The 14,009-nt window shown below is 40.8% G+C and overlaps 1 protein-coding gene across 13 annotated transcripts in view; it reads right to left on the reverse strand.

Moving 5' to 3' along the window:
- The window catches only part of CUX1 (cut like homeobox 1), a 278,791-nt gene that overhangs the window by 80,279 nt on the left and 184,503 nt on the right, over window positions 1–14,009 (reverse strand). For all 13 annotated transcript variants that reach the window (XM_075771601.1, XM_075771597.1, XM_075771595.1 and 10 more), the window contains exons 10-12: window positions 9,648–9,752; window positions 6,841–7,029; window positions 917–975 (exon numbers count right to left, since the gene is read on the reverse strand). In XM_075771601.1, the coding sequence (XP_075627716.1) occupies window positions 917–975; window positions 6,841–7,029; window positions 9,648–9,752 (353 nt within the window). The remainder of the gene's footprint in view (window positions 1–916; window positions 976–6,840; window positions 7,030–9,647; window positions 9,753–14,009) is intronic.

The following is a 14,009-nucleotide window of genomic DNA, read 5'->3' on the forward strand; positions in this document are numbered from 1 at the left end:
CTTGACTGAAACCATATACCTACAGCGGGGTGTGCTGCAGCTGGGAACCAGAACCGCAGCCGACGTGGCTTGAATATAATAGCGCCCGGGTCTGGGCAGCCGTGGGGCTTGCAAAACCAAACCTGCTCTCCATATTCTCCGGGGATGTGTAAACAAAAACACATGACTACCAGCCTCATCTGAAATACCTCATTAAACAAGGTAACATTTTTTCAGTCTTCTGAAAATACACACAAAAATGCCAGAATGATGAAAGAAGAGATGGAGTTTCTTGCAGTTATTTAAACCTTGAGACACTAAACATATTTCCAGTCAAAAAACTTCTCTTCTGAACCCGACAGCTTATCTTGTTATAGTTTAAAATGAGGCTCTTTTAAGTCTCTTAAAAAAACCCCTTGAAATAGGAAGAGGCTGTTTGTGGCTTTAGTTTAAAACCACAATATATTAGCAAAAATATACAGTGAACCAAGCACAGCATTAAAATGGCAAGTGCTGAACAGTGGCTGGCAAAAGCACAGCAAAGGTATTATGTATGGCCAAAGGCCCTGCATTACGCTCTTGCTCCACATTACATTCAGCTGTTGGCTGGGGATTTTTAAAGAGTGGTCCACCTAAAATACAACAGAGTTTCAAACTTTTTACCCTTGGTGGATGATAGTTTTGGCGCTTTTTCTTCAAGGACACTTGTATTATTTGCTATTGCGATACTCTGCCGCAACAAAAAGGAGTGCGTGCTCTCACTTACAGCAGTTGCGCTGGTTCTGGATGCAATTTCTGCCAATATTCCCAATTTCCCCGTCTTTGTGGTTTTGACTGAATTCTTTATTGTTCCAAGAACACAGATTTGTGGCTTCATTTAACAAGCATTGTTAAATTACAGTTTGTGAAAAAAATTATGTAAGCATTTAACACTTACTTTAATTCTTTCTTAACCTCTTCATAATCAGCCTGTCCTTTCAGTTTTTCTTCCAGTTGCTTTAAAAGAAAGAACATGGATTTAATTATTTAGATTATTTTTCTGCAGGCTTTCAAAATCATCTTTAAATTATTCCATATATACAGCAGTGCACAAGTGAGGGTTAATGACTCATACCTAATTTACATATATTAGAAAACAAACTATAACCAATTCAACGTAAACACAATTATACCTCGCTCTTCCTTTGTTTACAGAGTGCCAAGCATCACAGAATTCAGTAGGTCCCAATTTGGCTGTTTGCAATGTCACTGTCATGTGTTCAGTAAAGAGACTGGGGAAGAAGGTACTGAAAATGGGGCAGCTGAAATTTTTTACAAAACTAGTAAATTGAGTAAACAAGCAGGATGCTTTGGCACATACTGTATTTTATTATGGCAGTTCTTGAGAACCTTATCCACATGAAAAAAAAAAAGACTGAAGAAGCTGTTGTTGACTGGAATGCCTTAGGCTTCTAAGACTTCTACAATGCCTCATGCCCAAACAAAACAGCTGTACCGAGTCGTTTTACAAGCATTACTGATTGCAATAACTAACATGATTACACACCGGAGATGAAGCATTGAGACCAACTCAGCAGGTCTTTTTGCTCAGGTCTACCTGACCTGGGGCAGTCTCAATGGCTTCTCTTCGGTGTGAAGATGCCACAAACGTTGAAACAAACCTCCTAACAATCCATAATGCAATGCCACACATTTTGACCTTACCCAAGAGCCCCTGCTCCCAACAACAGTGCTCAGCACTACAGGATAAATGCTTCAGGAGGCCTAAAACATAGTGATACATAATTGATGTCGTTATGATGTTTGCAGAAGCCACATTCATTTCCCACTAATAATTTCTTTGCTTAGTACAGGCACACCTGATCTAAGCAAAGAACAGAACTCACTGGCCTGCAACTTCCATGGATAAGTTCAGGTTAGCTTCACTTAATTTTTGGCATTAAAACTAGTACAGAATCCCAAAGGTCACAGGAAACAGAAATAACACAAGGACGTACCACCCTCAAAGACAGAGCGTCTACTTTGAAAAGCAAAGGAATATATGACATGAAAAAGAAAAATAGGGCTTTATGTCCAGGAGAGACTGCCTTCAGTGGAGAAATGAATTCAAGATCCTACACCCACTCCTGGGCTGCTCGTTGAATGCAGGAGGACAGCAGGGAAGGGCTACCGTGAACTTGGATAACTTTAGCAAACCCATTTAAAATGCAGCCCCATAGAGTTGTGCACCAGCAGAGTTATGGGTGCATGAACGGCAGGGCTGGGGCAGACGAACGATTAGAAGTGGGAACCTCGTAACCATGTTGTCTTCCCCAGTAAGCCGGTGTGTAGGTGTCACCCATCTCAAAGCTATCCAATGGGTACCAGCAGCAAACCCAACCACTATGTAACACAGCACCCACAGAGCGAGTCCATCATCTGAACCATCTTAATAATTTCAATGAGGCTTCTTGAGATGATGGTAGCAGCACGATGGGGCTTTGTTGGACTTCCAGATATTTTGCCATCTTTCAAAGGATTTCCTATCATGCCCTTTCCAGCTTACGCACTGCTGACATCTCTGCCTTGCCATTAGTCCGTATATTAAAAAGCAGTGACAAAGTGGACATCCATGTTATCAATATTCAGCCCTCTGAAATTCCCGTTCCTGCTTTTTGATACCATAATCCACAATCCTTAGTCACTGCTGACAAGAGGCATCTCCCAGCAGTTAATACACGGGCCCTGCTCTGGCAGCTGCTCAACAAGCAACTCCCGATGGGTCACCACCACCGGCTGTTGCAGGAAAGCTGGGACTATTGTTAAGTGTGGAATTTGCACTCTATGGGACACCGATGAAATGAGTGGCCTCGTAAAAGGTGGCGTGTCCTAGTGTCCTTAGCCATCAGTATCTTCTGCAGTCATTTGGATTGTGTTAAAAAGGAAAAGATTGAAAAATTGTCTATTTGAGCTAAAATAATTTTTACCTGGAAAAATACAGGGCAAGTTTTAGTCATTTCTTCTGACACGTCCTGCTTTACCAAATTCCAGTTACTAACTGGAATTACAAGGAGAACTGACTTTGATTTATAGAGCAGACACAGTGCTACAGGTGGTTTGGCCTGGCTAAAAAACCCTATACTGGTGTAACTAGGAAAATCCTGGTTGATGTGACCAGGCAAATGCTACAAATATTAAAGATGTTTGAGGTTTTGAGAACCTCCAGCATGTGTTGAAATCTCATTATACAAATGTACTATGTAATCCCAGGGCCCAAGATGTCACTTCAGTTCTCCACGGTTTAAGGAGGGTCAGCTACAACATGCCACAAGTTCAAGCAGCTTTTCTAGCTACACCGAGCAAAATGCAGTTACTATAACAAGGAATCCAGCCAGACTTTTTAATGCACCAGATCAGGATCAGTAAGACTGGAGAGGGATCTTTAAATCAAACCAGTGAGCCAGAGAGCCCTCGGTACTGGGGAGGAGACTCAGCCTCACGACTGACAGGAGAACTCAACGGGAGGACCCTGCTGAACCACGCGACGTCTTTCAGCTCTCCTTGGCCGTGTCACTCTGCCGACCACTTCTAACTGCTTTTTGCTTCTCTACATCTTAAAGCAAAGATACACTACAATTTGGTGGGCTTGGCAGTGCTAGGTTAATGGTTGGACTTGATGATCTTTAAGGTCTTTTCCAACCAAAACGATCTTATGGTTCTACGATTCATCTCATCCTTAAGTATGACTCGTAACATTTTTGGATCTACAAGCAGATTAGCTTTTACAGTAGGGATAACTGGCTATTTACATGAGTCCTCAGTATAAAAAGTACTGGAATAAATTTAAAACAAACAATATCCTGGATCAACATGTTAGTCACTTATGCAAGGATAGGCTAAGAAAAAAAGCCTTTTGTAGAAACAGATATAAAATACAGAAAAGCTTTAAATTATTCCCATTTTAAACCAACCTATATTAAACGTAATTCTGTACAAGGATATGCTCTACCCTGAAAGTATTTCTGGAAATTTTAGATTAAAAAAAAAAAAAAAAAAAAGAGAAAAAAAAGAGATGTTGACAGAATGAAGCTGTTTTGGACTCTCAGGTACTTGCATGCTGTTATAGCAGTATGGCAACCAGCAATATTTTACTCTGAATTGTATAAAAACCACATACATCCATCATTCCCAAGTACCGAATATAGAGATTGTTGCCATGGAAAATCTGCACCTAAATGTATACTTTACTAAACAATATAAACTAACAACTGAGAATGCAATGCCTGTATATAAGCAGGCCATTTAGGCACTTGGCATCTTCCCAGTCAATGACTGTTTTAAAATGTATTAGTATGGTAATTGTCTCAAAGAACCCTGTAAAACGCACAGAACATGGTATAACAAAGGTTCAAGCTGTGAGACAATGTGGAGGAACTAATATCTTGCACTAAATATCAACCTGGTTAATTCAGACAAAATATATTCTAAGGTCCTCCAACACACAAAGATGCAGAGAGCCAGAGGACAGAAGGAATGGCCTGGTGGCATTTCTGCACATTAAATTTGTAAATATTCTATGTTAAGGAATCCTCTTGCATTTGGTATACGAATGAACCCATGTTAGAGCATGCATAGGTCGAGTCCCTTCTTATGTTATTTTAAAAAAAACAAAACAAAATATTACTGTATTATTAACTAAAGTGTCTTAGGTAAAACAGCATGGGCTGTATTAAGGGCCTTAAAACATTTTAAAAACCCCATTAGCTTAATGTCGTAGTTTAGTTTAGTTTAGAGTGATAAACTAAAAAGACCGTATTTAATTAACCCAGGTTATTTGATGTATCTCGCTGCTAAGTAGCACTGTTGTATTTTAACTGGGTAGCAGGGAAGCTCTACGTCCCAGCAACAAAGGGTTAATATAATTATAGTTAGAAAAGTCTTGTTACTAGAGGACATGTTTTGATTATTAGATCAGATGAAGATAAAGAAGCAATAATTTTGAAAGTATTTTTGTGTTGTTTCATTAAGTCATGGAGTATTAAAGAATTCCCCCAAGATAAGGTCTGAGAACATTGCTTTAATTTGTGAAACTGCGATTCATTTTTTGTGGAGGCAACCGCTACAATCTCTGTTATTTTAGAAGCAATTCCTCTATAATCAAACATGGGATCAACATATTGCCGATGAGATTTGGTTCTTTGTACAACAGATCTCAGACAGGTTTTCCCAGCACTTTGGGGTAAAAGTATGTATTTTGAAATATTTTTATAGTGCAACAAATAAGGTTAAAGAGGGTTGAAATGACTAAAACTTTATCAATAAAGTCACTGCATCAGACAGTATCAACAGGAACCTAAATACAGAGCATTAGCCGGGCAAGCCTGTAAGAAAATGGAAGGAGATTACTGAAATGAAAATCAAAGACTTGCTCTGTCATTTCTATGATCCTATTCCCTTTGAAGTTAATGGCTAAACTAATACTGACCTCAACAGGAACATGCTTTATTCCAAGAAAATCTGTCAAGTGCAAGGACTCAGGATATTTTTTGTATCAGGCTTTATGAAGAAATAAAAAAACCCCTGCAACATGGGAGTAGGCAGCAAAATGTGTCCCTCACAAAACCAGGCCAGCTCCTTCCTCCCTCATATTAGGAGTGGTGCCCATGTGGTGACAGATGGGCAGAGACCGACACCGTCAATATAGGAACCCAATAGATTTCCTTTGCTCTACTGAATTTTCATAAAAATTGCCTGTCTTAAAACATGCCGGAAGCATACTGAATGCAACACTTCGGTTTTCATCCCTAACAGGTATTTGTCCACATAAATTATGCTACCTCAGAACAAAACTAGTAACCGCTAAAAAATGTCAGAATTAGAACAATTTGTAAGAGTTTCAACTGAACATTAAATCATTCTGATAGAGGAAAGCTACGCACGCCGCAGTCAGAGCTAAGTGGGTACTATCAGCCTCCTGCTTTCAAAAAACTCTCAGACTATAAAACCTGCAAAACTATGAAGTCTTTAATGGAATAGATAAATTTATCTTGCTTACACTTTGAAGCTCATAGATGGTAGAACAATGAAAGAGACAGGAGTTACAGGAAACTGATTCATAACCCATGTCAGGAAACATCTCTCATGCTTACTGATAGATCAAAATTGTGTGGGCTAGCGCACAAAGAAAGTAAAGCTGCTGAAGCAAAAGGTAAAAGGGTCACTCACAAAATTGTTAGATGTTTCTTCTGGTTTTAGTGCAGTGCTACTGATATGCAAGTGAGTATAGGACTGGACTGCTAATTATAAATGGGAATTACTGCGCAGCAAATAATACAGTTTGAAAAAATAATTAAATGGTTATTAAGGCTAGAAAGCCTTCTGTGTCTCCATTTTACTTGGTTTTATGCTCTGAATGATACACTTCCCTCTTCCAGTAGAGAGTGCTGCAGGGGTAGCAGGTACATTCAAAGATAGACCATAGCACAATAAACATTCCTGGCAAATCTGCAATACCAATCACTGGCATGGGAATTAGAAGTTCTAAAACCTAAAAAGGATTGTCTGTGCCTTTTCAGTCCAGCTATTTCACTACATATCCATGGTAAATATACACTGGGTTTTGTTGGTGGTTTTAATTCTTAAGGTAGCCGTGTTCTGCAAAACCAAATTTTAAAACAATGAGAACTAGGTAAATTACATTTCAACAAAATTGTGATTACTTAGAATAAAACACCACAGAAACTGGAATTAAACCGCATACTGAAGAAGCCAATAGTTTTTACAGCGCCTCTCCGAACCACAGAAGACTTACATCAATAAAACCCAATATTAGTACGTCAGTTATATCCTTGGAAAGCTGCTGAGCACAGAACCGAGCCTTACTTTCAGTGTGCTGTTCTTGGCGGTCAACTGCTGCTCCAGCTGTGAGATTTGGCTGCTGGAGTTCTCCCGCAGCTTGGTGAGGCTGCCCTGGAGTCTCTGGACATCTTCTACGAGCTGGGCGATTTCCCGCTCCTTCGCAGCCAGTTCTACTTCCAAGCTGGATCGTGTTAGCACCTCGATGGCCTGCTCCTAATGCAAAAAAAAAAAAAAAATGTTAGACCACATAAATAAATGTGATTGACTGCATGAATCTGGAAGATGAACCTTTCTACTCCCCAGGACAGCTCTTTGGTAAAATAGGGATCATGGAGAGAATAAATTTCCCTGTTTCATTAAGTGTACTGGAAAGACGCAGCCGTGAAAGTCAAGGGATTCTATTTAGATCTATTTATTATTAATAGTCCAAATGCTTTGACAACTATGAAAATCTGTGCTTACAAAATACTAATCAGATAAAATATTCTGAAGTAATGGAGCAGAATTTCTTAAACAAGAACGGCAGAGTCATGTGCCTTTGGCTCTTCGTATGTGTGCCACACGTTCCAGGCAAAATTGTCAAAAATTGCCCCAAAGTGCTACTTCCAATGCACTTGCTCCTTGCATGAAAATCGTTCACTGTTAACGTTACTGCTAGCAACTAAAGCCTCTCGTCCATGGGGACAAAGAGAGATGTGACAGCTGTTAAGACAAGGCCTTTCTCCCTATGGTCTTCCACTTTCAGAAATTCCCTTTCCTACATCAGGATCTTTCTTCCTCCAGTTTTCCACAGCTGTGAAGTCTGTCCTCAAGCCAGAAAATTCCTCACTAGACCGACTTTCCAGTACGACAAGAAGTAAGAGAGGACAGAGAAGTTAAGACGAAGGTAGGGTCTATTCAGAAAAGATAACACAGACGAATTGTACCATGTCTTTTGTCTCCTCCTGTGTTAAGAGATCAACAGCTATAATGCATTGGAGAGCTCTGAACCTCTAACATAAGGAAATCCTTGTGCAGATGCAGGGAGCACGAGGCAGCCCAATGATGAACGCACGTTCCATTAAAAAGCCTAAAACGCGTCGTACAAAGGTTAATGGCTGTTCCTCAGAAAACACCAGTGAAGTTGGAAAGAATCCATTTATCAAGAGAGACACAATGATCGTAAGCATTATACCAAAGATCCTACGGCAAAAGAGCTGAAAATTCAACCCACCCATGCTGTCACCCAAGCACTTTCCTTACAATTCAAGATGACATTGCAGCACATTGAAATATACTCTGTACCCTCTTTTCTGGAAAATACAGGCACAACAAAATACCTTTTCCATATCTTCTAAGCACTTAGCTTGATTCTCAGTGACTACATACCATTGTATCTCATAGAAAGCTACAAGCACGAACAGCAGTTAACAACGCTCTCCTATTACACTGAATTATACTTTTAACTTGAAAAAACCTCTAATTTGCTTGCATGAAACATCACAAGTTGTATAATCATCTGCTGCTTGTGCCTATTGAGACTAGAACGTAGAGTCTGAAATAAGATAGATAATGATCATTTTCATCCTGCAGTAGTTGTCATATTAAATATAAATGAAGTGCAGAAGTACTATTAAATACAAGAAAGACCTAATGTTAAAATAATGATAAGACTAGGACACGAGATAGGAAGAGGCAGGTAATTCAGAGTTACAAGTGATATTCAGGCTTTTTATTTATTTATTTATTTTTTGTTTTGCAGCCTGCTTGTCTATCTTCTGACTTCTCTGAGAAAATACTGCGTCGTATTAATAGACGACCAAACAGATCTGGAGGGCTTACGGTTTGTTACTCATTCTCTGCGAATGTATTTTAAAGACAACCATGTGTTTCTCTGATATCGGTGTCAAGCGTGTATATGGCTTGCAAGAAAAAAAGCAATATAAGGAGCGTGATTTCTTTTGTTTGTTAAGTCTGCTGCTGAGAAGTAGACTAAATTTCACTTAATTGCATATTTACATTTAAATACTCCTATTTCTCCTTTGGCAAACAAAAATCAAAATAATCTGCCTGCTCATCTGTGATACCTGTTAACCCAGGACCAGCTGGAGTCCTGTAATAGCACTCTGTGCCCGCAAGGTCCGATCAGCAGAGTCAGCGCTACCAACCTCCCCAAACAGCCGTGTTTCCTTTCTTTAGAAACACACAGAGAAGGCAACAACCGGCCAAACCTTTAGCAGTACAGGATATCTTCTCAATTTTCTAAGCTTCTTCTATTGGATTTGTAGGTGGAATTCTCAGTTTAGATATATTCAGTGAAAACTGGAACGACACTGAATTTACTTCTAGTTCCTCTGACAGCCCACAGACTAAGAATAACAAGACCCAGAAACGGGCAGGCAGCGGCAACCAACTCTGAGCAAAGCTGGTCCCCTCCGTCTGAAGCTCCGCGGCTCTGCCGTGCCCTCCAGGCAGGCACGTGCTGATGGCCCACCGAGGCACTCTTTGTTATACCGTATTGCTGCCTTTATTTTTCCTCTGCTGACGGCTCCTACCAACATGAAATCATTTCTGAGAGCCTGCTGCTATCGGCCTGGACCAGCGGCCGTGGAGGGCTATGGATCACCGTACCGGTCACCACGGAGCAGAGTGACCTCTGTCCTCCCCGTGGTCTCCTGCAGCCACCAACCCACTGAGAAGTTTAACCAAACCGCTGTCCCAAAGGAACGCAATTCCATTTCAGTTAAAATACAACTCCGAACAGATATTTTTATAGCTGCGAGCATAAATTGAAAGAGCTGTACTGCAGGAATGTCAGAAACCTGTAAGAGTCAGTAAATATTTTCTCTCACCACATCAGGTGCCTTCTGGATCTGCGTAGCAAGTTGGAGAGATTTGTTAGCTGACGAGAGCTGCTCCCTTAAGGTCTCTGCCTCTCTCTGAGCCACCTCTGCCCTCTGAAGGAAATGAAAAGGGGTGAAAAGAGAAAGTACATTCAGTTTAACAACTGACAATTATTACAAGAACATTCATCAATTCATGCCTGACTGAATATAATTGATTTTCCTAAACACTCAACCTAATAAATGTTAGAAAAAAACATAGAATGTGATGGATTTTTATTTTAAACAGTACAAGGAAGAAATAATTGAGCGATTATGACAGTAATTTAACGCTAGGAGCAAGGAATCCCCTGCTGATACTAATGCTGCGGCCCACTGAATTTCCCAGACTGAATAAATACAAGTGGAAATGGAGTCTTTTTATTCAATTTCTTCCTATTCTCATAGACCAAGCAGATTTTATTGCAAGGTTCCTCATGGGAATAATTCTCACGGGTAAATGCTGAATTAAAAGATATTCTGACCATTCTTTCTAACACACATACAATGTTGTGGGCTGTCTTTTCTTCAGTAATTATTTCCCAAAACATAAATTGTTAGATTCTGTTCTTTCAGCAGGTCTATTTATTCAACAATATTTAACCCTAAACTGACAATTTTGCACAGATCAGTTACCGACTGCTGAGGATTTACGCAATATCTGATAAGCCTGTGACTTGGCTACCAGACAAAATTCCCACACAAATATTGAATAATAAGAGAAAGGAGAAAAGCAGAATTATGAGGAAAGATTGTCTCCTCAAGAGTTAGGGTAGAGACAGATGGATCAGTAACTTCAGGCAATAAATAGCAGCAAAGTCCTTTCCATAATTGTGTATAAGCTTCTGTTAAGAAAAACGGAACAAAACCTGGTTGTTTTTACAGTATATACTCCTCCTGGCCAGACTTTCCTCTCTCTCTTTAAAAAAAAAAAAAAAAAAGTATTTTATTGTTATAAACCCACACTGCTTACCTCCTTGAGTAATCAATACTTCACCTGGGCTGCTCCATGCAAATCACACTGCACTTTCAGCAGAAAACAGCTAAAATAATTTTCTATCTCCGCTTCCAAGACATATCACCAACTCTTCCAAATCCACAAACTGCCACCAATCAAGGCCAAAACTTTTCTTGACCAACCTTCACCCTTTACACAGACGGGTCCCTTTATTAAATAATAAATTCATTTTAAGCCACCCAAACTGCTGTATTTCTGTGTGCCAGACTCTCCACTTTTTCAGCTAATCCTTTTGAAAACCTAAGTCATCTAAAATAGCGAATATAAACCCCATATCCCTGCGTGTGTGCATGGTCTTTGAGTCACCAGTCAAAGCTGAGGCTCTGTCTGCATGTTTAATCAATCAGTAAACTAACGGCAATCAAATACTAAATGCGTCAGCTGCGCTATTTGCTCACAACATTATATTAAATGATTTTGCATAGGTTCTGCAGCTGTAATTAAAATGTAATTGTAAAAAGTACAGTAACATGGTTCTAATAATCAGAGCATGGGACACAACCTATTGTGCGCATGACAAAACGGAACCGGCATTAAAAAGGCACAAAAAGAGAAAGTTTACGTTGTTTATGCAGCTGGGTAATATTAGGATAAAAACCTGAGCTAACAATAAGATTGAGATAAATTATTTTCTCGCACTTTATTTGACGTGGATATACATATATTGATCTAATAACTGCTAAACAACTCCAGGAAAGCAGGACAAGTTACTCTGTGCCACTCGCTCTTGAATCTAGTGCTGGATAAGTAAGTAATGGGTTTTGCAGCCTTAAGCAATTCTGCTGATGGCTTCCATTCACAGCAGCATTGTTTTGAGAATCTATTCAGCTTGCATGCAAGCAAACCACAGAGGATATTTCTAATAGATGTTACATCTGCATATACAGTAAGCTGTCAGCTGCCCTTTCTGCAGAGCCTCCCCAGCCAATTCAAACACCTGTTGTAATCCTGTGAATAATATTAGACAAGATTTCATACTATGCCTTGTTAAAAATACATCAACAGAAACTTCGGGTAATTCTGTTTGGGAAATACTGGTCAATTTTTCTCTCTTTTTTTCCGGAATGGAAGCTTTTTAGAGTCAGACTTATAGACGTGTTCAGTGTCTGGAAAGCACTTTTGGGTGCTATTGCAATATAAATTATAAAATACACACAAAAACCTGTTCAAAGAATGGTACAGTTTCGAAATTGAGCACTTAAAACTTTTGAAAAGCCAACCCGAAGGCCGCAGGTACGTTCGGCCACCCTGGGTGTGCGGGGCTTGGGGAGGCAGGCTGGAACACACACCAACATGCCGTTGCTTTTTCCCAGCGAGACCCCCTACTTCATTCAGCTCTCGGGATGAATATTGCTCGGTGAATGAATATTTTGCTTTGTCCTCCTTGTTCCATGTGTGACCTCTGTGGTTTATTTACTGCAAACTAATCCCACCCTCCTCTGCAGATAGGATTAATCGCTTCCTCACGGGCTCTGCTCTGGTTTCCACCACCAAAGGATCCAAGTGCTTCAGAAACGTTAATGACCACGCTGGCACAAACCCCCATTTTGAGCTATTTGCGTTCCCCAAGCCCCCAGCATACTTCGATTCGGGTGCTCTGCACGGCGCTGTCAACCACGACCTCACCGCGCGGTGCGGGCTGCGTTTGGCCACTTCGCACCTGCTCGCCTGCACCCGAGACCCCATACGGCGGCTGCGGTGCTGCTCCCGTGCAAACACCTCTGGTTTTGCCTCTCTGACTCCTACCCCTCTCTGCTTGTCACCTTGTCCCCTTCCCGATTCATTCTGGCCACTGGAAGCACCGTTTTGTCTTCTCTTTAGCTTCAGGCAGGCAAAAGCAACCTCGTACCTCCCACGACCTAACAAATACACGCAAACTTCCAAAACGTGTCTTACCCCCACGATTTTCCTCCTTGTTTCGTTGCTTCTTCTCCCAACGTCCTCGCAGCAGTCCTGTCCTGTCCCGCTCCTTCTCCTCCCTCCCTCCCCACCACGAACCCCCTTCTCCGTGCTCTCACGCCGACGTCGTCCGTCTCCCCGTCGTGGCGGGGGCAACCTGGAGGAACATCTCCCCTCCCGATGCTCCCCGTCAAAGCGGCACTGAACTTTACGTTACAATCAAGAGAAGAAAAACCTGGTTGGTTAATGTTCACCCAGCCAGCGCAGTGATAGACTGCAGCGTGCTTGGGACAGGCACGGACATCAAAGCCGACAAATTCAAACCAGATTCTGCTGAGTTTGTGTGAACTTGGGGTTTTTTTCAAGATGCTTATAGGCTGGCCAAAACTGGGGCTTTTTTTTTGTTTGTTTTCTTTTGCTACTTGAAGCAAAAGAAGATACAACACAACCCTGAGAAAAAGGCAAACCCTCCCTCATCAAGTGCCAAGCCCCTTCTCTTAAATATGGGCACAGCAGGCTCCTCACCAAAACAGCAGAACAACTCGTAACATGTGGGGAAAACTGGATTTTTTTTCCTAATCTTGCTCTTAGAAATGGTTGAACAATTTTTCCTGAAATAAGAAAAGAGAGTGCAGCCAGAGACAGACGCCCAGTATGGAAAATGGCTAAACCCTAGCGATCTTGCACAACTTGGCGCCACTGGAAAGTTCATGCAACCTTCTCTGTGTGTGAAACTATCCCGCTTTGGCTAAGAAATATGTATGCCATAATACAGTTGCTTTTCATCAGCCAGTGCTAAAACTCTTTGTTTCTTACCTCCAAATCTACTGCGCACCTAGAAAAACCACGATGACCAGTGACAGTCACACTACTGGCCTTGATAGAGATCATGCAAATCCACTGTTGTCTAAAATGCTCAGTCATATAACTCCTCCTAATTTCCATACCGCTGCTTTTCTAGCATAGAGCTACCTCCCCGGTAACAAAATATTTCAACATACTTTCCTTCTCCTTAATATAGCAGGCAAATACTGTACTGTTCACAGTGGAGCCAGCAGGTCAGGAGTGTAATGCTGCCGTGCGCTTTCCAATTAAAAATAATAAAAAAAAAGCCTTACACAATATATCCAGTTTAAATTATTCTCATTGTTTCCTGACAAGATAATGAATAGCATGAACTGAGTGCTCTTCTACTTACAGTAAAATGTTAATTTGATCAAAGACCAGTGGTGTGAATAGCAAAATGAGATACTTACAAGCAAAAAAGTATAACCTTTCCCTTAAAGTTCCACCAGCCAAACTATATTTCCTTATTATATGCTAAATTCAGTGCTATACATGGCAAAATCTTCCTATGGGCTAAGAGCGTATATTATCACAAGTAATTCTGCTGAAGTTAATGAGCCCGGTTATGG

Source organism: Balearica regulorum, chromosome 19 (assembly GCF_011004875.1).
Source record: "Balearica regulorum gibbericeps isolate bBalReg1 chromosome 19, bBalReg1.pri, whole genome shotgun sequence".
In the NCBI taxonomy this organism is placed as follows: Eukaryota; Metazoa; Chordata; class Aves; order Gruiformes; family Gruidae; genus Balearica; species Balearica regulorum.